Source organism: Microtus ochrogaster, chromosome 7, assembly GCF_000317375.1.
Source record: "Microtus ochrogaster isolate Prairie Vole_2 chromosome 7, MicOch1.0, whole genome shotgun sequence".
Lineage (NCBI taxonomy): Eukaryota > Metazoa > Chordata > Mammalia > Rodentia > Cricetidae > Microtus > Microtus ochrogaster.
The window spans coordinates 83104996-83128556 of NC_022014.1; the positions used below are offsets into that span (position 1 = coordinate 83104996).

Here is a 23561-nt window from a genome sequence, read left to right on the forward strand (position 1 = left end):
TCTACTCTAGACTCAGCATCTCCAGCATCTTGCTCATGTCATGTTCCTGATTCTCAGGCCCTCTTTGGATTGCACCCTACCCGAGATGCATCCAGTCCCACCTTAATGTCCTGTCCCCGTGTCTGCCTCTCTGGTCTCCCCATTCAAGTCCCAACTGTCCTCGGTCACTGCCTGGTGTACAGAACACAGGAATCCAGTCCTGGCAGGAGCCTCCTTCCTCCCTTCCTAGTCAGAGGGTTAAACAGCAGGGAGGCTCCTAGCCACTTCCTCTTTGACCCTTGACTAAAATCTGCAACCAGGGCCTTCCTAGTGTATCCAGCATGGCCCTTCTCAGATCCTCCCGGCTTCCTGTCCTGTCTTAGAGATGTAGCTACACTCACTTCCTCTCCTCTTAGCCCTGAGCCCTTACTGCACAGCTTGGTTTGGCCTGGGGCGTTTTCACTGCTCTCACCTGCCTGCCTCCTCTTCTTCCTGACAGTCTGCCCTCCTGTGCCATCTGCTGGGCCCCTTCTGCCTTCGCTCCCTGGTTGCTGAGTGGTCGTGCATGTGGCTTCTGGTCTAGCATGCAGAGGTGGCTGAGAAGTGTGGCTGTCGAGGTTCCTGTGGGCGAGGAGCCCTCCTTTCCCCAAGAGTGAGGGAGGGTCTCGATGCCTCTTGGTGAGGGTATCCTGCCGTACCTCAGGGCAGCCAGTGCAGAATGTGTCCAGTGCTGGGTTTTTTGGAGCCTGCACGGGCCCTGGTGCCCTCAAATGCCCTTGTTTGTCATGTTGGTTCTTTACGGGGGTCACAGGTTGGCCTGAGTTGGTATAAAGCCAGGTGGCGTCCCTTCCTGTTATCCTCAGGAAGCGTGGGCTCCCAGCGTGGCATCCTCCCCGTGGCTTAGGATGTGGTCTGGTGAGGTTTTCTTTCAAAGTTCCTCCTGGGGTCCTCCCTTGACTGGCGTAGGCTGTTGACAGTTTATGGGTACTCCACTAGTAGGATTCTCATTTGGCTGCTGTTTGTGTGCGCCTGTTTCTATGCCATGTAATTAAAACATTTATTTGGCCTTCACAGTGAAAATCTAATTTCTTGAGTCTAAGAACTGCCGATATTGGCACGGGACTGCAGTCCGTCAGGCAAGCAGATCCGGAGCCTGTTGGATTATTCATAGTACGGTCTTTGTAAATCAGGCTGTATGCGGCTCTAATCAGAGCTGACGCTGGTAATTGGTGTATTGAGTTAGGGTGGTGGCATGGGGGGCGTCGCTGAACATTTGTGTGTGGCCGACGGGTGGCTTCCCACAGCTGACTCAGCCCCGCCAGCTGAGTACTGGCGCCTCGGAAGCCATGCCTGTGAGTGCCGCCTGTGCCATGTGGCCCTGCAAAGACCCCTTGTTGCTCTGCAGACAGCTCTCTCTGCAGCAGGCCCCTGCCCGCCCCCAGGGTGCAGTGTTCACAGTGGGCAGAGCTACGGCTTCGACTTGGGGAGATGGGGCAGCGTTTCTGGGTCCCATCCAGGCAGAGCCCTCCCAGCTATGGGTGGATGGTGGTGAGGTAATGTTGCTTTCTTTTTTTTTTTTTTTAAATATTTATTTATTTATTATGGACACACTATTCTGTTTGCATATATGTCTGTAGGCCAGAAGAGGACACCAGACCTCATGACAGATGGTTGTGAGCCACCATGTGGTTGCTGGGAATCGAACTCGGGTCCTTTGGAAGAGCAGGCAATGCTCTTAACCACTGAGCCATCTCTCCAGCCCTAACGTTGCTTTCTCTGTTCATTTCCAGACCATCATGGAGCAGTTCAACCCCAGCCTCCGCAACTTCATCGCCATGGGGAAGAACTACGAGAAAGCACTGGCAGGTATAGCTGGCCCCTGGCCCCTGGCCCCTGGCTCACAGGTGGACTTCCCTTCAGCCTGGTCAGAAGCCTCTAGGCCTTTTGTCCCAGAAACGTCTGGTTGAGATGAGTAGGGGGTGTGTACACCCATGTGCTCTGAGTGTGACCTGTGACCACAGGCTGTTTCCAGGCGGGCTGGTCTCCATGCAGGCTGCTCTTGTCCCACAGCTGTGGTAACAAGCAGGCTTCTTGGAGACAAGGATTTGGATGGCTGCTCTTTAGAACCCTATGCAAAGTACAGTGCTGGGGCTGGGACTGCAGCGACCCTGGGTCTAGGGCTAGTGCCCTCACTCTGGTGAACAGACGTGCTGCCGCTCCTCTGGGGACTGGTGCGGTGGTGCTGGACCCGTGGCTCCCAGGTTCTTCAACACCGTCCACCCCCAGCTCTTGGAGGGAGGGGACTTTGAAACCCACCATTGGTCCTAGCATGCATCAAGAGAGTCACTCTTCCTGGGCCTGACCCTGTGGTCACTGTACCTGTGACCTCACCTGTGAAGGCAGGGCTGCGGCAGCCCCCCATCATGTAAAGCATATGCACCATATCCTCTCTCCTACAGCTTCATCGTGCTGTGGCCCCACGTGTGGGATGAGCCCCTTGTTCAGTTACAGGTTTCAAGTTCAAGGCAGCAGATAGAGCTATGTTTAGTGAACGGGGTCTTGTTTTGCGCCCTGAAGCCGGTGGTCACTTGAGAACTTGATCCTGGTCACACACACTGTCCGGCTGGAACTGTCAAGCCACCATTGTCCCCTCTTTCTTGCCTTACCCAGTGTGGGAACAAGGACTTTCCCACTGTAGTCAAACAGTCCTGCCAAGTGGCCCCTGTACCTGAGTCCTTCCAGGGACCCTGGTCTATTCTATTGTTGGTAGAATACTCCCGCATATCCCCAGCCATCACTGAGGCCACGTCAAGGCGAGGTGTGGGAGAAGACCATCTCGTGATCCTGGTCGATTGGAACTCACAGCACAGGCCCAAAGTCCTTAGGGCTGGCCTCAATCTCTCCGCTACCCTGCCTCGGCCTCTCAAGTATCGAGATTACATTCACCACCCCCTTGCTCTCCTGCTCTGAGCCTGGCCTCCCCCAGCTGCTTTCTGTGGGAAGAGGAGTTGACTCTCTGTGCCTGATTGCAACCCCCATGGAAGAAGCCTCCAGACGCAGAAGTGCAGCATGGAGACCAACAATGAGGCTTCTGTCCCATGTCCTGAGTGACCCTTTTATCTCCAGGCACAGCACGCGATGCTCCAGTTCTCCCAGCAAGAGAACTTTCTAGGGCCTTGAATGTAACCAGCTGCTTCTGCCCTGCTCTGATTTCGGGTGGACTGTGTCTGGTATATTGGAAGGCTTGGATGGCTGTGTGCCATAATGACACATTCCACAGCAGTGATGTCCCCTTCCAAAGCCGTTCTGTGTGGTGCTTGGTGACCTAGCTGCTAGGAGTCTTTCCTCCGGGGGCAGATTTCAGTGCCCAGGTGTCTCGCGTTTGAGGTGTGGGCTCTCCTTCCCCGTGGATGTCATGGAGTATAGTCGTAGTCCCCTCCCCTTTGATGCTGCCCTTCAGCTCCTGACGCTCAGGCACTGATTTCCTGTCAAGGCTGCCTGTGGGACAAGCTGGATGCTTACTTCCTCTTCCTGTTTTCCCTGATTGTCTAGGCTGGGCTCTGTCTCACAGGCTATCCGCACCGCTCAGCCCCACAGCCTCCAAGTGCCCAACTTCTCCTTTGTTTTCCCTTCCATTTGTTTTAAGAGGTCCGCCCTCCCAGGCAACTGAGACCCCTCCGTCCCCCAAGGATGCGATCTTGGACCACAGAACCAATTGTGTGCACTTAATTGAAAACCATATAAAGTTTGATAGAGTGCCCAGCTACCACCCTCTAACAGAGTTGTGTAGGAAACAAATTAGAAATTGTAATCTGGCTGCTTTCTGTGGCCCTGCTCTCCAGACCTAGGGGCCTCTTCGGTCCTCCCTCCTTTGAGCAGTGGTCGGGGCCCCTCAGGTGAAGAAGTATGCCAGGCACTCCAAGGAAGTCTAGACCTGGCGGCTGGAGCTGCGTGTCCTGTCAGCAGCAGCCACTGGGCTGGTGGGAGGAACAGGTGGATACTGAGCTTTCCACACCCAGAAGCCCCATGGCTACGAAATGGGGCTGTGATGCCTTTAGCCTGCTTTGGAGGGGGGCACCTGCTCCTGCTTGGGGCCCTCTCTGAGACAGAGAGGACAGTGACTGTCTCCCTACTTGGAATCTTTGGATAGACTAGTGGCTGCCTGCCTTCCAGATCCGCCTTGATCTTTCCCAGGGTCTGTAGGTGCTCTGTCTGGTGTAGTACACCGAAAGCTGCACTCCCTCCCCCCTTGTCAAGCAGCACATGACAGGGCACCACGCTCCGCAGTTTTACTTGAATAGCTCTGGGCCTGCACAGTACACTGTGTTCTTACAAATAAAAGGAACCCTCGTGATGGCAGTGGAATAAGAGTATCAACAAGAAACAGCGGCGTCCGCAGGAACAGTGAAGCTAAAGCACTCCTTGAACTTGTCCAGGCTTAGTTAGGTAGGGGGTGGGCGCCACCACTGTCCTTGTCCTTGTCGGCAGCGGCTCTCACTTGGGTTCCGTGCAGGAGTTAACCCCACTTTCCTCTCTCTGCAGGTGTCACCTTTGCCGCCAAAGGCTATTTCGATGCTCTGGTGAAGATGGGGGAGCTGGCCAGTGAGAGCCAGGGCTCCAAGGAACTTGGTAAGACCTTTGGCTGGGAAGAGGGCCTGGAGGATCTACCCAGGCAGGTCTGGAGAACTGGGTGCCAGGCTGGAAGCTAGCTTTTATCTATTAAATAAGAAAAATAGTTTTAAAACGGCAGAGCTGGTGAGGGTATTCTCCATGGAAAGTGGCATGTACCGTGCAGCCTTAGAGTCCTGCTGGGAGCTCACCTTGGTGGGCTCATCTTCCCTGAAGGGCTTGGCAAAGCCACACTTAGAGGCACTGGGGCTAAGGCTTAAGTGACAGATGGAGTTGGACTGACGTGGTCACTAACGGCACTGAAGCAAGTGAAAAGGGTGGAGCCCTTGGAGGGTGCACCCGCCCCATCTGCAAACCTCATAACGCAGGAGACTCGGGAAGCGCCTGAAGGTGGAACTTCCCAGGAGGTCTTTATTCCTATGCCTGCCTGTGTTTTCATGTGCCCTGGGCTTGGGGGCAGGATGCTGATGTGGCTGAGGTCTCTCCTCCCTCGCAGGGATGCTGGGCTGTGAGGCAGGCTACAGTGTGCTGGCTTTGTTTATCTGCAGCTCCCAGGCTGTCCTTGGACACTGAGGAAACATTAAATTGGCCTAGAACCGCTTAGTTTCTTCTAGCACAGAGGACAAGCTTCTGCATCTGGGCTCCCTGGCCGTGGAGGCCTCCCTACGGGGACCATTCCAGAATGTGGTCCCTGTGCCTTGCTAGCAAGGACGCCAGGTAGGGGTGTTCAGAAGGAAGCAGATGGCTATCCTGGGAGGGCCAGGTTTGGGATCAGTAGCTCCCCTGTGCTGACAAGAGGTCTGGGTTATATGTACGGGTCAGGGACCGGATTTCTTTGTGTATGTGTTAATTTCAGCTCAAAGATGTGTCTCTGAGCTTGCCGGCAGAGACCCTGTGTACGCAGCTCTGCCTGCTCTGCCCCCCTTGTCCTTTTGTGCCTTTTCCAGCCTCCATAACAGTCATTGAAATGGGGGGAGAGGGGACTGACTGCTCTGGCCAGCTGGTGGCGCTGTTAGGGGCCCTTCTGTCTCTGAGGTGCAGTGCTAACCGAAAGCCTCTACAGGCTGAGAAGTGAGGGCGCGGGGCTGCAGTGGGGGTGCCAGGTGCCAGGTCTGTAGGCTCAGCTCGCTGTTCTCATTGGCCAGTTCTGGGTTTCATGGCCACATGGAGGTCCCACAAAGCTCCTGAACCAAGTTCCAGGCTCATAGGCCTGGGACGTTACCCTTTTTCACAGTCTGTTTTTTTTAATTCCTCAGAGGGCACTGTAGGAGTCTATGTGGAAGGGTCATTTTCTTTTCTGGTTTTTCGAGACAGGGTTTCTCTGTAGCTTTGGAGCCTGTCCTGGAACTTCGCTCTGTAGACCATGCTGACCTCAAACTCACAGAGTTCCGCCTGCCTCTGCCTCCGGAGTGCTGGGATAAAGGCACGCACCACCACCGCCCCACTTGGAGGGGTCATTTTCTTATTCTGTGGTCACATGGAGGGCGAGAGTGTGGTCAGAGAAAAGCCAGGCACTTTACGCCCTGTAGTGAGCAGTGTGCACCTGGGGCCGCTGGGAAATTCCAGAATTTCTTGCTGGTGATTGTTGGGCTCCTGTGACACTGCAGGACTCGGGGAGCGGCAGGGGAGAGAGGCTCAGAGCTCGATCGGAACCAGGGAGCTGCTGTCTGTGTGGGCTCTGCAGTCCCCTGGGGTGACTGGAGAGCATCCTTCCTCGCGTGCTGCAGAGCTGGTCAGCCGGTGCCGGCCTGGCTCAGATCTTCTTTCGGTAACAGGTTTTCTGGTGTGACTCACGTGCTGTACATTTCACCGCCGAAAGTGAACGGTTTCCTGGGCTTGGTGTATTGTGAGCTTGTTCCCACTCTCTAGCTCCAACTTCTCCGTCACTCCCAGAGAAAACCGTGTCTGTTAACAGCTGCCCACCTGCGGTCCGCCTTTGGATTCGCCTGTCCTGGACGTTTCCTGTAACGAACTGTCCCGTGTGTGAGCTCATGTCTGACTCTTCGGCAGCCTATGTTTTCGAGGTTCATATGTGGTGGCAGGTGTCATGCTTCTTGACTATAAGCTCTACTGTAGACATGTAGGGCTCACATACGCTGTTATGGTGTCCTGAGGAGTTAAAAAAAAACTGGACTGTGAAGAAGGGTAGCTTCCCAGACCTACGAGCCTGAACCTTGGTTCAGGAGCTCCCTTGTGAGACCTCCATGTGGCCACCAAACCCAGACCTGGCCACCCCTGCCAATGAGGCCCCACAGTCAAGGCCTTCACCACCCCATTGTGCTTGCCTGCCAGCTGAGCTCACAGGCCTGGGCACACTGTGATACCTGGTAATCCCCACTGCAGACAATATTCCACTGTATGGTGGACCCCGTCTGTTTATCTCCCTCTGGTCCTGGCTGGCATGAACTCCAGTCCTCCCGCCTTCTCCCAAGTGCTGGTAGTGTTGTGATTACAGGCGGGTGTCGCCACACCTGGCCTGCTCATCTGCTGGTGGAGTGACTTCTGCCCTGATTGCTGTGAATAGTGTCGAGCGTGAGCGTGAAGTATCCGTGTGGGCTTATATTTCGTTTCTCTCGGGCAGATACCTGGGAGTGGAATTGCAGAGCAAATGGTTGAAGTCTGTGTGAAAGCAGCAGTGCTTTGCTTTAAAAATAAGTCAGCCCTGCTACCCGCCCCCCCCTGCCCACGTCTCCCACTCAGTCAGCTGCTCCGCTCCATGTGCTGCTTGCTTCCGAGTGTCTAAAAGACAGGTCCGTACTGTCCCTTCTTAACTTTCCGCCAAGGGATGCTTAGGGCGGAGTTTGCTTTCTGGTGCCATCCTCTACCTTACCCCGTATAACTATTAAAATCTTTGCTAAAATCAATACAGTGTATTATGATAGTTGTAAACGCCCTCTTCCCAGCTGAGACCCACAATCCACTGGGACCGCTCGCTTGCACTGCTTTGCCTGGGAATGAGGCATCAGCTGCGCACTTGGGAACATACCGCGGGGAGAGTTTCCCGTGTGCATGATGGCGCATCTGTCGGGCCTCCCCCCATCTTCAGGCCACCACTGTGATTGAGGGACTGGTGTCAATGCAGTGCCATCAGGGCGTGGCAGGCTTCGTCGTCTGGCCCCCTCGCACGCTCATAGGTCGCACGCTCGTAGGTCGCGCCATACTGATAGTCTGGGGTTCCGTACAGCTCATTGTATGCTTGTCTGCTGAGCACTATTCAGGTTGTCCTGGTTTAGGTCATTCCCCGATTTACATTTCTCTAATTAATGATGTTCATCATCTTTTTCAGGTGCTTAGTTGCCGTTTATTTATCTTTAGTAAAATTAAATTCAAGGGCTTGTATCCCTTATTTTATTTGGGTGCTTGTCTTTATAATGGGTTCTGGAAGGTTCTCCACAATTTAGATCTTGTGTCAGGGTTTATCTTGAAAACATTGACTCTGAGCCTGGTGTGGTGGCACACGCCTTTAATCCCAGCACTCTGAAGGCAGAGGCAGGTGGATCTCTTAATTGGAGACCAGCCTGGTCCTACAGAGCAAGTTCCAGGTCAGCCAGGGCTGTACAGAGGAAACCCTGTCTTGAAAATAAATAAATATTTTAAAAGATTATTATACTTATTTATTTGGTGAGGAGGGTGAGCTAGTGTGACGGTTCAAAAATCACTTCTAGGAGTTGATTTCTTCTACGAACTGTGTCCCTGAGAGCTGACAGTTTGTCAAGCTTAGTGACATGATATCCTGATGAGTTCGTTATCTTGCTGGTCTGGTCTTTCATTCACTTGTCCTACCTGCACCTCTCAGGAGCTAGAATTACAGGAATGCACCAGCAAGCTGGGCCTCCTGGTATTTTTAGAAGGAGAAACAGGTCAATTTTAATTTTGAATTTAATTGTTAACTTTAGTTTGGTAGCTTATTAATTTTTTTTAAAAATTTTGATGATTCATTTTATGTGCATTGGTGTTTTGCCTGCATGTGTATTGTGTGAGGGTGTCAGACCCCCTAGAACTACAGACAGTTGTGAGCTGCCTTGCAGGTGCTGGGAATCGAACCCAGGTCCTCTGGAAGAGCAGCCAGTGCTCTTAACTGCTGGGCCATCTCTCCAGCCCCAGCTTATTGATTTTTCTTATAGCAACTTTCTTTTCTCTGGAATACCCCTCACATTTTTATTGATGTTAATTGATTTGCTCCCAAGCCTCTGACTGCCCTTGGAGTCATTTTTGTTGTCCATTCTCTGGGTTCATCCTTCTGTTTCTCCTTTCTCCCTCTGGAGCCTCTGGTCACCTGGCTTCCTCCCCTGTTCTCGGGATAGCCTGTCTGTTTTGTTCCCGTGTTGCTCTTGGGAGAGTGGTTTTGCTGCTTTCCTGTCTCTCTCTGGCTTGGCTGGTTCCAGGTGGGGAAGGATCTTTGCTATGTTGGAAGCATCACCTCTCAGCTGTAACAGCTTCCAGTGGTGCTGCTGAGTTCAAGGCCATTTTCCCCTGATTCTGTGTTCTTGGTCCTCACTCCCCGGAAGCTATTACAGTCTTCCCGGGAGCTCCTAAGTTATCTAGCTGCACTCAGGGGTGGGGCTGGGAATGGTGACAGTGTCAGTAGTGGGGGTGGTGTATGAGCACCCCAGGTGAAGAGGACCACGCGCCACCCATGGGGGGGATGCGTTTCCACAGAGTGGGGAGGGGAAGCCTGAGCGGGAGGGGAGCAGAGCTTCAGAGAAGCAAGGTCTTGTAGTCCTCCTGCCACGAGCGTCAACCACAGGAAGGTCGATGTGTACAGCCTGCTCCTCTGTTCTAGAGCCCTCAGTATTACTGTCAGCAATGGGTATGTTCGATTTCACTGCTGTAGAATATTCCACGAATGCAGAATCACCATCCGTTTCTCTGGTCTTCTCTTGGTTATAACTGATTTTATTCCCACTGGATGTTGCTGTTCTGAGCGAGCTGGTTCATGGGAAATGGGAGATAAATGCTCTGTGGCCTCTGGCAACAGTGCTGTGAAATAGGACTTGCTTGCTTCCTGGTACCAAAGAGAGGCAGCTCAGTGCTTTTCCTGACCGTGTCTCTCACATGTTTGTAGGCTGTGCTATCAAGTGCATACATGTGCTGGTAAGGTAGACCATGTTATCATGAGATGACCTTCTCTATATCATTTAGTCTTATCTGTAATTTTTTTTTTCTTCAAGACAGAGTTTCTCTTTGTATTTCTCTCTGTCCTGGAACTCGCTCTATAGACTAGGCGGGCTTTGAACTCACAGGGATCCTCTGCCTCTGCCTCCCAAATGCTCAGATTAAAGGCATGCACTACCACCAGACTTGTAGTCTATTTTTAATACCATTTGGTTTTTCTCCTCCTCCTGTCTACAGCTTTGTTCATTTCTGACCACTTGGTCGGCATGTCCAAGACAGACTGATCTAGATATGGAAGGTCCCCATCGAGAGGGAATGTAGCCCCTTCTGGGGTGAAGGGGTCTTAGGTCTGTCCAAGTGTAGAAACACTACCCACACCACCCTCTATTGTCCCTAATTACTTGTTTACAGGGGTCACTCTTTCTTTTTTGAGACAAAGTTATGCTGTGTTGTCTAGCCTGGTCTTGGACTCCTGGGTCAAGAGCTCAATCCTCCCTAAACTTTAACCCGTGAAGTAGCTAGGACCTGAGGTGTGCTTCAATGCACCTGTGAAGTAGCTAGGACCTGAGGTGTGCTTCAACACACCTGGCTTAGTGATCCAATCTTGGTGGAGCCTATAAAGCCCACTCTTCACTATGGACTTCCTTCCAGGCCTTTCTGGCCCCTGCCCTGGCTGCCCAGGGTGGAATTGGTTGTCAAGCATACAGGAGACCTAACCAGGCTAATTCTTTCCGTCCTGCTCTTTCTGGCCAACCCCTACCCCTTTCCTTCCTTCCAGTGCTTCTTGTCTTTGCTCTCCCACATAGGGTGATGGCCAGGGTGAGCTGCCCATGTCTCCGGCTCTGCTCTGGGAAGACAGCCTTGTTAGGATTGTGTAACATTTCACAGGCAGTGGGCATCTGCCCCTCCCACCCACTCCAGTCCCCTCTGGAACTCTGTGCTTCATTCATTCTTCTCATGGGTCACAAGGGTCATACGCAGCCCCTCCCCTGCACACGCACACGCGCGCGCGCACACACTCACACACGCATGCATGCGCACACACGTACACACACTCACACACACCAGTCTCTCCAGAGAGTACCCCCTCATGCTGGACAATGAATGTCCAGGGAGTTGCTCTTGCTTCAGATGGTCCCCTAGAGACACCTCTTTTGTTCCTTTTTTTCCCCTTTGGAGTAAGCGAGTGGCCTGGGCAGGGCCTGCCTTTGATCCTCCGTCTCTCTGTACTACAGACTGACCGCCCAGCCAGGAAAGGGCTGGAGACTGCAGACTCACGCAGGGACCATCCTCTCATCTCCACTTGGAGTGTTATTTTTCCCCTGCAGAGAGAAAGTCTGCAGCCTGTCAGAGCTCTGCTTTGATATAGCAGACTGCTTAGTCAGGGCTGGAGGGTAGCTCTGAGTCCCGCATCCTCACAGCCCTTCTGATGCCCTAGCCGGTAGCCACTCACTTGCTGGTCTGTGGTGGCCTCCCCTCTCTGGATCTCCTGTCTCTGTCTCTGTCTCTGTCAGAGATGCCCTGGTGCCAGAAACAACTCTGAGCAGGTGAGTCCTGTGCTCCCCTGTCACTGTGTGTGATCTGAATGTGTGCTTGGTTGCCACTTCTGCTTTCTTGGGATTTTTTGGTACTGGGGCTGACCAGCAACTTGGGATGATGAGAGTATCCATGCAGGTCTCAGCTCCAAGCCATTCATGAGTCTGCGGAGGTATGCACTGTTCCCTTGGCCAGGGAGCCCTGGGTGGTGGCCTAGGGCTGGGCAGGTGCACCTGGAGCCAGTAACTCTGCTGTGCATCCATCGAGCTCCCACAGAGGCTCGTGCTCCTTCGCCCGTGACTGAAATCTGGAATTGGCTAAGATGTGACAGCACCTGCCTCTCTGATCCATAACCCTGCTGTCTGGCACCTGTAGGGCTGGCGTGGAGGATCCAGAGCAGGCCATAAATGGCTGCATGCTTTCCTTTATTTCTGGGCCTTGGGTGCCCACCATGGCTGTGGCGCTGGTGCTCTGTGTGGGTGGAAGGCATCGTGGAACCTGTCCCCCACAGTGGACTGTGCACCAGCCTGCTGGACAGCCGTCTGCAGCTCTCCATCCCAAGATGACCGGGGCCTAGAACTGGGCTGGATCTGGCACGGGGAGAAGACCGGAACACTGATGTTCATGGTAGGGTGCGCACACCGGAACAGGTGGGCACGTGCTCAGGTGTTCTGTACTCGACTCCCCACGTGGAACAAGGCTCGGTAGCCTGCCCTTGGCATTCCATAGCCTTGTGGACTTGGGAAGGTGTGATGTCTGAAGTTAAGCAGTGAGCAAGGGACCCTCATGTCCCTCGTGTGGTCAGGTCTGTTTTGAGGCAGTCTCTCCCAAGGCTCTGCGCAGGGCTGTCCCCTGAACTGACTGTTCTTCAACCCCTTGCCTGTCTCTGGAGGCTTCTTCTGTGCTTTGCTTTAAAGGGCTGCTTTGTACCTGCTGGGGCCTGCAGCAGGCTTGTTTGTGATCACAGGGACTTGTGTGCCTCAGCTGGGGCCCTCCTGGCTGCTGAGTCTCAAAAGGCCCAGGGGGAACCAGCAGATGGTCTGTGCTGACCACAGCCTCCAAGTAAGGATGCTTGAAGACAGGCAGCTCCGCCCTGCCTCAGAGTGTGGGCTTGACTTCCGTCATGGGTCTCTGAGCAAGTGTGACGCAGTCATGTCCTGTCTGAAGTGTCCTGTCTTCTCAAGTGGTCCGAGACTGCCCTGAGGCTATAGCGTGGTTGCTTTCCCATATCAGGCTCGCTCAGCCAGTTGCACTGTGTGGCCCCAGGCATCCAGCTCTGGAATGGAGGGGGCTCAGACCTTTACCCCAAGAGACCTTCCAGCTGTCCCCAGCGGCACCTGTTGGCCTAGGTAGTTTTGAAGATGCCGGCTTGTTGGGCTGCTGTGCTTTTTGTGAGGCCGTGAGGTGGTCTGACTGCATCCTGTTGCTCCTAGGTCAGGCGGAGCCCACCCACATCTGGTCAGGGAGCTGGAATATCTCAGCCTTCCACTTCAGAGAAGAGGCTGTGCTCCCAGCCTCTCCTTGGGGCACGTGACAGCAACTGGGTGTGTTACCAGTTGTCAGAACCTCACAGGGCAGGATCCATCTTAGAGACTGCTAAATCCTGAGAGGCGCTGTTGGAGGTCTTGATGAAACCCACTCCCTGGGAGCTGTGACTCTTGTCCATCCCTGAGGAGCCTGACTCTTGAGGTCCTGTCTGGGCCAGCTGCCCGCCAAGGTTAGGACAATAAAGGGATGAAGGGCTTGGCAATGCCTGAGATGAGTGGGGCTCCCCTTCCCAGCTAACGACACTTCCTCTCAACTCGACAGTAAAAAATAAGGATCGCAGAGGTCCCTTAGACTCAAGCCAGGATCCCATGGTTTTTTGTTTTTGTTGTTGTTATTGTTTTGGGGAGGGGGTTTCTCTGTAGCTTTGGAGACTATCCTGGAAATAGCTCTTGTAGACCAGGCTGGTCTCGAACTCACAGAGATCTGCCTGCCTCTGCCTCCCGAGTGCAAGGCCCCATGTTTTACCATGCCAAGTACACTGTGGAAGTTGCTGGGCAGTTACTGGGCACCTTGACTCAGCTGAGGCTCTGGGGCTGCCAGCAGGGTAGGCTCAGGTGGCCAGACCTCTTGTGTGGCAGCCCTGGCCACCCTGCTTAGAGCCTGGCGGGGCCTCACTGAGGCTGTGGAGAGATTAATAGCAGTCTGAATTCGATTTGCTGAATCCTGGGCAGTGACTATGTGACAGCCAGGGGAGACGCAGCAGGTGTCCGTGTTCTTCAGCTCCTGGGCTGCTGTGTGATGGGAATATCAATGAGGACAGCAGTGACAGAGCTGGTGGCTGCAGGGGCCTCCTGACTGGTGCTTTCCATCCTTGCTGTTCCTGAACAGCAGTGTTACCTGGCTGCAGTAGGGCGGGCTTAGAGCCCAGCCTGGGGCCCTGTGAAGACAGCGGGCTTCCTTGCTGGCTCTGCTCCTGCTCTGAGAAGCTTGGCTCTACCAGGGTCCCAGGGTTGCCTAGAGGTGGGGTTCACATTCCCTTCCAGCAGCTCAAAGGCTCCCAGGGACACCCCCGAGCATAAGGCCAAACCCTAATGACTGAGCTGCCCAGGAGTAGCGGCAGCTCTGGGAGCCCCTCGAAGACTCACAGATCTGTGGTCAGCCTTGTGCCCTGAAGTCAAAACCTGTTTATCACATCCGCTCTGACTCCAGGGAGGGCTAATGAGGGAGAGCACCAGCTGCTCACTTCTCGGTCAGCAGTTGGCACAGGGTGCTCCAGGCGTGGCCAGCAGCCTCTGTGGGCAGGTCTCTGCCCTTCCCTGCGTCCCCCAGAGCACTGGCTGTCGGGAGTATGGGCACATCAGGCACCTACATACAGACTGCGCTGGGAAGAGATGGGCCACTGGATGCAATAAGAAACGTGGGCAGGTACAGAGAGGGTCAGGGGTCTTCTAGTAGCCCTAGATGGCAAACTTAGTACAGGGTTCTTCAGGGCCAGTGGCAGGACTGGTCAAGAGTCCAGTCAGAGATGGGAGAAGTCCGGGTAGCCCTGTCTCCTGAAGAGCGGTTGTCACACGGGTTAGGTCATGGACGTCCTGTGTGCAGGAGGGAAGTGAGGTGGCCTCAATCCAAGGGCCTCTGAGATCATAGGTTTCTGTGACATAGTTTAAAACAGTCTCAAAATAAAATAAAGCAATCAAACAAAAGCACCAAAAGGGGAGAAGGAAGAAGCATCCAGGTGTGGCGGCTCACGCCTATGATCCCAGCACTGGGGAAGCCGAAGCAGGATGATTATCAAGAGTTTGAGTCTAGCCTAGGGCTCCATGAGTTCCTGTGTCAAAAGACTAAGAGAAGCCAGGCCGTGGTGCACACCTTTAACCCCAGCACTTGGGAGGCAGAGGCAGACAGATCTCTGTGAGTTTGAGTCCAGCCTGCTCTACAGAGTTTGTTCCAGGACAGCCAAGGCTACACAGAGAAACCTTGTCTCAAAAAACAAACAAAACTAGAAAGAGGGCTGGAGAGATGGCTCAGCAGTGAAGAACACTTGCCATTCTTGCAGAGGACCTGGGTTCAATTCCTGGCATCCACACAGTGACTTCCAACCATCTGGCGATGTTCATGTGTACATATGCACACATGCAAACAAAACACTCATATATATTATACATATATAAAATATATATTGCATAAACACATATGTGTATATATGCACACATGCAAACAAAACACTCACATATATACATATATAAAATATATATTGCATGCACACATATGTGTATTTATGCCTGTATACATACATGTATATATAATATATATAATAAATCTAAAATGTATATAATAAAAAATTTAACTAAAAGTAACTGGTCCAAACTTTTAATAACCAAAGGCTTTTAATAACTCTGTGGGCTTTTGTTATACTGCCCTTGGTATATGTTGGTATACATTGGAAGCATTCCACCACCGGCCCGAGGTCTCATGAGAACAGTCACATCCCTGGAGACTGGGCTGGGTCTTGTCCCAGATAGACTAGCCAGCTGAAATGAGCATGTTGTGGACGGTCAACATCTGCACAGTGTCCTAGAATTCCAGCTCCATCTCTTTAGTGTCAGAGGACAAAGATGAAAGGGACACGGGGCACAAGTCGTCAGAGAGGCATGGTCCATGGGACAGCAGCCCTCAGGAAGGCCTGTCTGCCTTTTACCCTCTGTCCATCTGCTGGTCTCCACCCGGGAACTTCTGTCAGATCTGGAGCATAGTTGGATCCCAGGATGGATTTGGGGGATGTTCAGCAGAAGTTTGCAGTGTCTTCCGTCTCGAGAGCACGTCTTTCTACACAGCACACAAACGCTGTGCATCCTTCAGGCTGCTGAGCTTGTGTGGAGTGCGGGTGACCCAGGTGCCTGTCCCTGTCTGCCCTGTGAAGGAAGGAACTTGCTCATGCCACCCCAAGCCTGGCCGGTGCGTTTCGGGTCGCCAGCGCTGGGGTGCTTCCTCAGGACTCCGAGATGGCGCCACACAGGCCTGACAAGCCGCATTGCTAACGAGGGTCTTTGGGGATACACTTGTTCCCTTGATCAGCTGGTTCTCGGGAAATTAGCCGGAAAAGAATGCAATAGACTGCGGGCAGGAGCTTGAGCTCTCATACTGAGGGTGTCAGACAGCTTCCTGGCCTGGTGTCTAGTTTGCTTTACCAAAGGAGCTTGGTCACCATGAATAGGAGTGGGAACGTGGCAGCTGCCCTCTGTGGTCCTCACAGACATCAGGTACAAGAGAAGATAGACAGGACTGAGGACCAGCAGGTCTTGCTAAGATGCTCTCTAGTGAGTGGGGCAGGGAGGGGTCCTGATGTTGTTGGAGCTATGATAAGTCTCTGGCCACTCATCTACATGGGGAGGACGTTGGATCAAGTCCCACCATCTTTGTCTCTCTGTGCAACAGCCACATCAGAGAGAGCCTATAGCTGCTTTGTGTACCATGACTCAGAAGAATGTGGTCCATGGCCAACCAGGATGCACTGAAAATTCCCAGATGAGAGCAGTCCCCTGGATGACACTGGACCAGGGGTCTGAGCAGGCAGAATGCAAATAGTGGCCAGTGACTCAGGACAGTGGACACTGGACTGGAGCCTGGGCTTGGCCCTACCTCTCCCTGCTTTTCTCAAAGTCCGAGCACCCATGGTCCAGCTGTTGAGACAACATGGACATCCAGGTGACACTTTGGACTTGTTTTGTTTCAGAACAACATGCCTGTAAGTGCTGCTGTCTGCTGCCATCACCATGGCAACACAGCCATCGATTTTCTCTCGGTCACCCCCTGGCCACATTCCACTCTGGCCTTTCCATAGGTGGGAGAGGAGCTGTACTTCTGAAGAACTGGCATCTGGAGAGTAGCTGAGGGAAGGCAGGATTAGTAACTGTCCAGGGGGCCCCTTGACTGTCTCACCTCCTGTCCGCCCCTTTCCCGCCCAGTGGTTTTAACAGCATGGTGCCCTGGCAGCCCCCTCTGTCTGTCTTCACCTAATGAGAGCTCTATATCGGGGCCTTGTTCAGGCTATGTTAATTAGCTCTCGGAGGTGCCTTTCCGCTCTGGAAGCCACCAGAATAATTGAACATTATGGATATTTGCTCCAGAAGGCTCTGGAAGGTGGAGGTGTGCTTACAGCCAAGTTTGAGCAGCTGACCCCTGGCATAGAGCCCCTCTGCCACTGCGGAGGGGATGCCAAATCTGGCTCCTCCCCGAATGACAGGGGTGCCCACCGGTTGGGCACTGTTGTGCCTGGGTACCTCCTGATGACACTCCACAGCACGAGTGCCCTGCTCTCAGGCTCTCCCCTGTCCTGGGGACTGGAGCTAACTCCGGGAGGGCTGCGGCAGCTAGGGTCACCTGAAGGTTACAGATGCCCCCTCTCCGGGCCCTGCAAAGCCCCACCTGGTCTGTAGGCTACCAGGAGCCTGTCTCCTGTCTCCACCCTTGAAGGCTTTGCTGAGGATATGGGGAGCATGTCAGGCACTTCCCTGCCAAGGCGGGCCTGAGGGAGGCTGTCCCTCTCCCAGCACGATGCCCATTTGCCACTGTTTCAGCTTCCAAGTCAAACTGTGCTTGTCTTGTCTTTCCTTCTGGATAAGGTTGGGCTCACAGGGCTCGTTAGCTGCTGGATCCAGTTTCCTGACCTGGAAGGATCTGATTGATTCGCCATGTTCTGCTGGTCTGCCCCGACACTCCATTTTCCTATGCTTTGCTCCGGGGAGGGCCCAGGGGCAGAGTCCTGATGGTATAAAGAAAACTTAGCTCTCCTTGATTCCCACCGTCTACTGAGGCCTCCCCATGAGGTGCAGATAGAGCGCCTGGCCCAAGGGTCGCACTGAGCTTCACGACACGGACAGTTCTTCCTAGACTCCACACTGAACTTTGACTGTATGAGCATGTCATGGGATCTAGCTGAAATCCCTGTAACTTTGCCACCACACTCATCCCCGTGGGAGCATGTCAGAGGGCAGCACACAACCTCCTCTAGGAAGGGGGCACTGAGGCACCTGCTGTTACAGACCCTGGAGGCTCTTTTCTCTTTACTCTTTTTCTCATGCCTCGCCCACTCTGGCTGCTCTGAAGAGGGGACCGTCCAAGGACCAGCCCTCAGCAGGGGTGCTGTGCCTGTGGTATTAGAGGCAGGTGTCATCCAGCCCCTGCTCACCAGCCTCTTCCCCGAATCAGGAGACCTGGCCCCGGTGACTCTGGCAACCAGGTATAATATCCACTCATTGCTTAGCCACCTGCAGTCTGCCAGGGCCTGCAGCTCTTCCCTATAGGCCCCGTAGTAATTGAGGTCTGTTACTCAAACCACCCTCTTCTTCATGGGAACAGCTTTAGCCAGCAGATGGGCAAGTGGATCTTGCTGCTAGGGAAGGTTGTATGCTTGGGAGACCGTGGCCTCACAAGGACCCTTGTTGGGCCGCCCCTTTGTGTGTGATGCGAGCTGTCTTCTCACACAGTCTTACCCACCCTCTCATACCACGCCTGGAAGCCTGGGGTGGAGACCGCCTCCCTGTGATCACCTGAGTTTCCTTCTGGAAACAAGTGCCTGGCAGATCTGCTTGGCTGTTGGCCCAGGCCGATGGCACTAGTGAGTCCCAGACTTTGGTAGTGCACATGGAGAGGGATGCATCTCTTGTCTGAGTCCTGGCCTCCCACAGAATGTGCCCAGCTCTGCAGAACAACAGTCCAGTGATGTGCAGCCGCTCACACTGCACCCCGACCACTGCTTTACCGTAGATATCTTCATGGGTCTGGGCTGCGTTGATAGCAAAGTTTGCTTTTGGTCCTGGGGACTAAACTTAAGTCACTGGGCATAGTGGCAAGTGCTTATACCCACAGAGCCATCTCTCTCTCCATGCAGGATCAGGAGCCCCTCATCTGGGGCCTGGGGCGGCCTTGGGTGGTGTCTGCAGGTGTCTGCACTCCATTCCCCGCCTCCCTCAGTCTCTTAGGTTCCCCTTCCCTGCAGCATCTTGTCATCTGCACATTATAAGAACACTGTTGTTTCTGAAAGAGAAAAGTAAGGCTCTGAATGTTTTGAATTTTTATTACATTCTTATTTTTGTGTGCACATAAGCGTGCAAGGTGTTTGGGGGGTGCTGTGGAAGGACAAATTGCCAGAGTGTGTCTCCTTGTTCCGTACACCCCCAGGATCAGGCTCAGGCTGTCAGGCTTGATGGCAGCGCCTTTACCTGATAAGCTGTTTAGCTGGCCCAGGATTGAGTGTTTTAAGGCACAGTTGTTACAGAGAATACAATGTAGGGGACACTCTGGAGTATGAGATGAGGGCCCTGGCATGCTATCCTCATAGGCTTGCCCAGCACAGAGCGCAGGCACATGGAGTGCTGGCTTGCCCGCAAGAGCAACAGGAACAGCTGCATCTCTGCTCTGTGGGTTTAAAGGGGACCGGTGGCGACCCTACTGTCAGGACACTGAAGGTGTCCTGATGTGGCAAGACGTCCTTGCTCCTAGGACACAAACTGGGATACTGAGCTCGAGGCAGTTACAGTCTCTGCAACTGGCTCAGAAAAATCACATGCACGTGCTTAACATCAGGAGCACTGAACAGTGGGCGAGCCTTAACACTTGGAACTGTGGCGAAACCAGCGCTGTCCACTGTACTGTCTCTGTGGCTCTCCCATAGACTCTAGAGGGTGGGGTGGGGAGACCGTGTGCCTGCCTCCCAGTCACAGAGCCACAGCATCCCCCCTTTCATCTCCGGGCAGCTTCCCATCAAGGGAGCTCCTGGGAGTGGCTGTAGAACCAGCCTACCCAGGATTCACCCGCAGCTGCAGCCAATGGTGTGGCTGAGTCTCCACCGCCAGCACTCAGAGTCTCAGGAGACTTCCTGGTGCCTGCCAAGTTCAAGTGGAAGGTGAGGTCTGCTCTGTTTAGAACTGGGAGGAGCAGCAAGGCAGGTCCCACTGCTGCTGCCTGAGGCCTCGTCAGCCACTGTCAGCCACAGGTATCCCCAGAACCCATGCTCTCCCCCTCCCGTGCCGCGCTCCCCCTCCCCCCGTTCTGTTCCGAGTCTCTATGGCCGGCCTTCCCAGGCTTCTCTGAATGTATCACAGGCCCTCTTACCTGTCAGTCCAGATGGTTTTAAGCACCTGAGTTTGGGTGGAGACGCCTGAGGTCTGCCTCTGCATAGGCTGCTCCCTCAAGTCTAATCTTCCCAGAGTTCTGAAGACACCACCTCTGTCACCTGTTCATGTGCATTTGTCATCCCCACAGTACCCGCCACCTCCAGGGCACTGTCTTCCATGTCCAGGGCCCTTCCTCTGACTGGGGCTTGCTCATGATCCTGCGCCCTACACTGACTCTGCAGGCTGCCCCCCGACTCTCGCCTTCAGCCTTACTTGAGGTATGAGGACTCCCCTGGAAGCCATGTGCCCCTTAGCCCATTTCCTTCTTGTTACGAACTCACTGGGCACCCAGTGGTGCCAGCACTGCTTCTTGAGCGCCACCACGTCCCTCAGTTTCCCAGCTGCTAGCCAGCCTCGGGCTCCGCGTGTAGCTGTCAAAGCCTCTCTGCTCTTCTGTCGGGTCTTGGATACTGCCCACGTTGATCTTGAACTCCTGGTCTTAAATGCTCCCCTTTCCTCAGCTCCCCAGGACCAAGCAGTCTGGGTGTGTCACACTGGGTCTGTGTAATTTTGAAATCGGCCTGAAATTAGTTGGGAATAGAAGCAGACGGGACTGAGCCCTAAACCTCAGAATTCCAACATTTGGCCATCCAGTTCCTGCCAGGCGAGGCCAAGCCAAAATGAATAGAGTGTTACCAGGAGCAAGCACTTAGTTTACCCTCCGGGAGGATGTGGAGCCTCCAGGGAGAACTGTGTTCTTGCGTTATCTTCAGAATAGTCTAGGAGTAGCCGGGGCAGGGACAAGGACAAGGACAGGGTTCTTAGGGGAAATCCAGACCGGTTCAAGCCCCTTGGCCACCTTGGCAAGTTCCACCTCTGTGTGGGGAAACCCCCAGTCTTCTAAAGTTCCTCCAGTCTTCAGATGGCCATTGTCCCGGCAGAGGTGTCATAGAGACCCCCTAGTCTGCCCATACACTAAGTTCTGGCTGCCGGTACCCTTTCTGGCTATAAACCTGAGAGGGCCTCAAAAACGTGTACCGTGCCTGGCACACTTCCTAGCACTCAGGAGGTAGAAGCAGGTGGATCTCTGAGTTCAAGGCTAGCCTGGTCGACATAGCAAGTTCCAGAATAGCCAGATCTACATAGTGAGACCATGTCTCACAACAACGACAAAAGAAGGTAGATCACAGGACTGGAGAGCTCACTAAGAGGGTAAGAACACTGGCTGCCCCTCCAGAGCCCCTGCATGACCACTCACAACCATCTGTAAGTCCAGGTCAGTATATTCAACTGCCAGTTCTGGCCTCCATGGCACCAGGCACACCTGTGGTGCACAGATACCTGTATATCTCAACACGCGCACACACAATGTTTAAAAGCATGCAGCAGGAAGACTGATCACGCGAGGTCATACTTAGGGCTGTCATGACCCTGTAGGCCTTCCGCCACAGCTGCCCTGGATGTGAACAATCGAGCTGGACAGTTTTGTGTTAATTTAACCCAAGCTCTCAGAGGAGAGAACCCTCTATTGAGAAACCGCCTCCATAGGATTGTGCTGTAGGCAAACCTGTGGGGCATTTTCTTAATTAGCCATCGATGAGGGAAGGTCTAGCCCGTTGTGGGTGGTGGCAACCCTGGGCTGATGGTCCTGGGTTCTATAAGAAAGCAGACTGAGCAAGCCAGGAAGAGCAAACCAGTAAGCAGCACTCCTCCATGATCTCCGCATCAACTCCCACATCCAGGTCCCTCCCCTTTTAGGGTTCCTGTCCTGAATCCCTTTCATGATGAACTCAGGGTTAGACTTTGATGATGTGGAAGTGTAAATCAAATAAACCCACAGGTGCTTTTGGTCATGTTTCATCACAGCAGTAGTGACCCTAAATACAACAGAAATTGACACCAGGAGTGGGGTTTAGGAAGAGCTCTTACAGAATGACTTCATATATAGGGATTTGGAGAGAGAGAGAGAGGAAGGAGATTTATTAGAATGGCTTACAGGCTGTGGTCCAGTTAGTCCAACAATGGCTGCCCACCACTGGAAGGCCTAGAATCCAAGCTGGATGTCTCCGCTGGTCTTCAGTATGCACCAGAATCCTGAAGTAGACGCTAATGTCAGTGAAAGGGTGGACTTGCCAGCGAGTGCAAGCAGTCAGGCAGCCTAGATACTTGTTCTTCCCACCCAAAGAATGTTAATTGGCCAAGGAAAGGGAGTCTCCTAGGTGTGGTTGCATACACCTGTGTCCCAGTATTCAGGAGGCAGAGGCAGGAGGATCGGGAGTTCAAGGCTCTCTAAGGCTATATAGTGAATTTGCTCCTGATTCCAGCCTGAATGAAATATGTGAAATCTTATCTCAGAAACAAAACAAAAACAAAACAAACAGCTACCAAAGGGAAAGGAAAAGGACGGGTTTTCTGGCCTCTGCTGTAGCACAGGTGGACACTGTGGCTGTCCCCAGTCCGTGTCCCCACCCCTAGGAAGGGGGACATTTCCACGTGGACCAGATTGCACACTAGCCCTCCAGTGTGAAGCCAGGTTACTAATAGTACCAGAAATCTTTAAAACTGAGGCTTTGGGGTGACATGCAGGGTGACTCAGATGGCTGACCTTTTAGCTACTTGACTCACTCTACGTTGGTAGAGGCTGAGGAGGGTGTGGTCTCCTGCTATGGCTACCTGTGTTTTTCAACTTTATCCCAAATATGTTGTCTCTGGCATCTACATGGGCTTTTGGGGGGATCTTACCTCCTATGTTCCCCAATACTTGGGGTCCTGGAACCCTCCTGTGCCCAGCTGTCCCAGTCCCAGTGTCATCCTCTTCGGTTACTGCTCCCTCCTTTGATGCACAAAGGCTGACTCACTACCCTGGCATGCCAGGGGCTTCCGTCTCTCTGGGATCTGCCATGCCAGGGCCCTGGGTTGGGCCACCTGCTGCCAGTCACCCCTGCTGACACTCCACTCCCTGGAGAGAGGTTCATGAGGTGGCAGCTGTAAAGATTTACCTCCCTCATTCACTGTTTGCTCTGGCACATTGGGCCTCGTTTCCCAATCTGATCCGGTTTTTCAAGTTTGGGACCCACCTGTGCTGTGGCCCTGGCACTCTAGGTCCCCAGGAGATGGGTGGATTCTTCCCGTGGCTGGAGAGGTGGCTCAGTGGTCAAGAGTCCATACTGCTTCTACAGAGGACCCAAGTTTGGTTTTGAGCACCCATGTCAGCAGGTCACAGCTGCCTGTAACTCTAGCCTCAGGGATCTGATGCCCTCATCTGGTCTCCACTCGTGTGGACATACCCCCAACATCATTACAATAAAACAGCTTTTTCTAAAAGGAAGCAAGCCTCTTCCTTGTAGCACACCGCACCTGGAAGGATCTTCCTGGGAAAGGAGAGGGTGGGAGATCTTAGAGCCCACAATGAGGGCCCAGCCCTGCTTCTTTCTCTGTCCCTCCTGGCCTGCAGTCCTTCAGATGCAAGAAGTGCACAAGGGCCAATGGACAAAACTTCTCGTGGCCTCTGGCAGAAATCAATACCCCTGGCTGCAGACTCCCCCTCTGCAGTGGGGTGCTCGGGGTGGCTAGTTGTGCCTCTCCTGCATGTTGTGCTCATGGTACTCCAGGGGTTAAGTGCTGGTGGCTGTGCATGTTCAGGCCCTACTGCACGTGGCTTCCTGCAGCTGCCTGTAAAATGCAGTTTAAAATTCACCA

General features: G+C 53.5%; 1 protein-coding gene across 4 annotated transcripts in view; it reads left to right on the top strand.

Moving 5' to 3' along the window:
• The window catches only part of Baiap2 (BAI1 associated protein 2), a 66732-nt gene that overhangs the window by 13519 nt on the left and 29652 nt on the right, over positions 1–23561 (top strand). For all 4 annotated transcript variants that reach the window (XM_013347622.2, XM_005350840.2, XM_005350841.2 and 1 more), the window contains exons 2-3: positions 1770–1845; positions 4522–4608. In XM_013347622.2, the coding sequence (XP_013203076.1) occupies positions 1770–1845; positions 4522–4608 (163 nt within the window). The remainder of the gene's footprint in view (positions 1–1769; positions 1846–4521; positions 4609–23561) is intronic.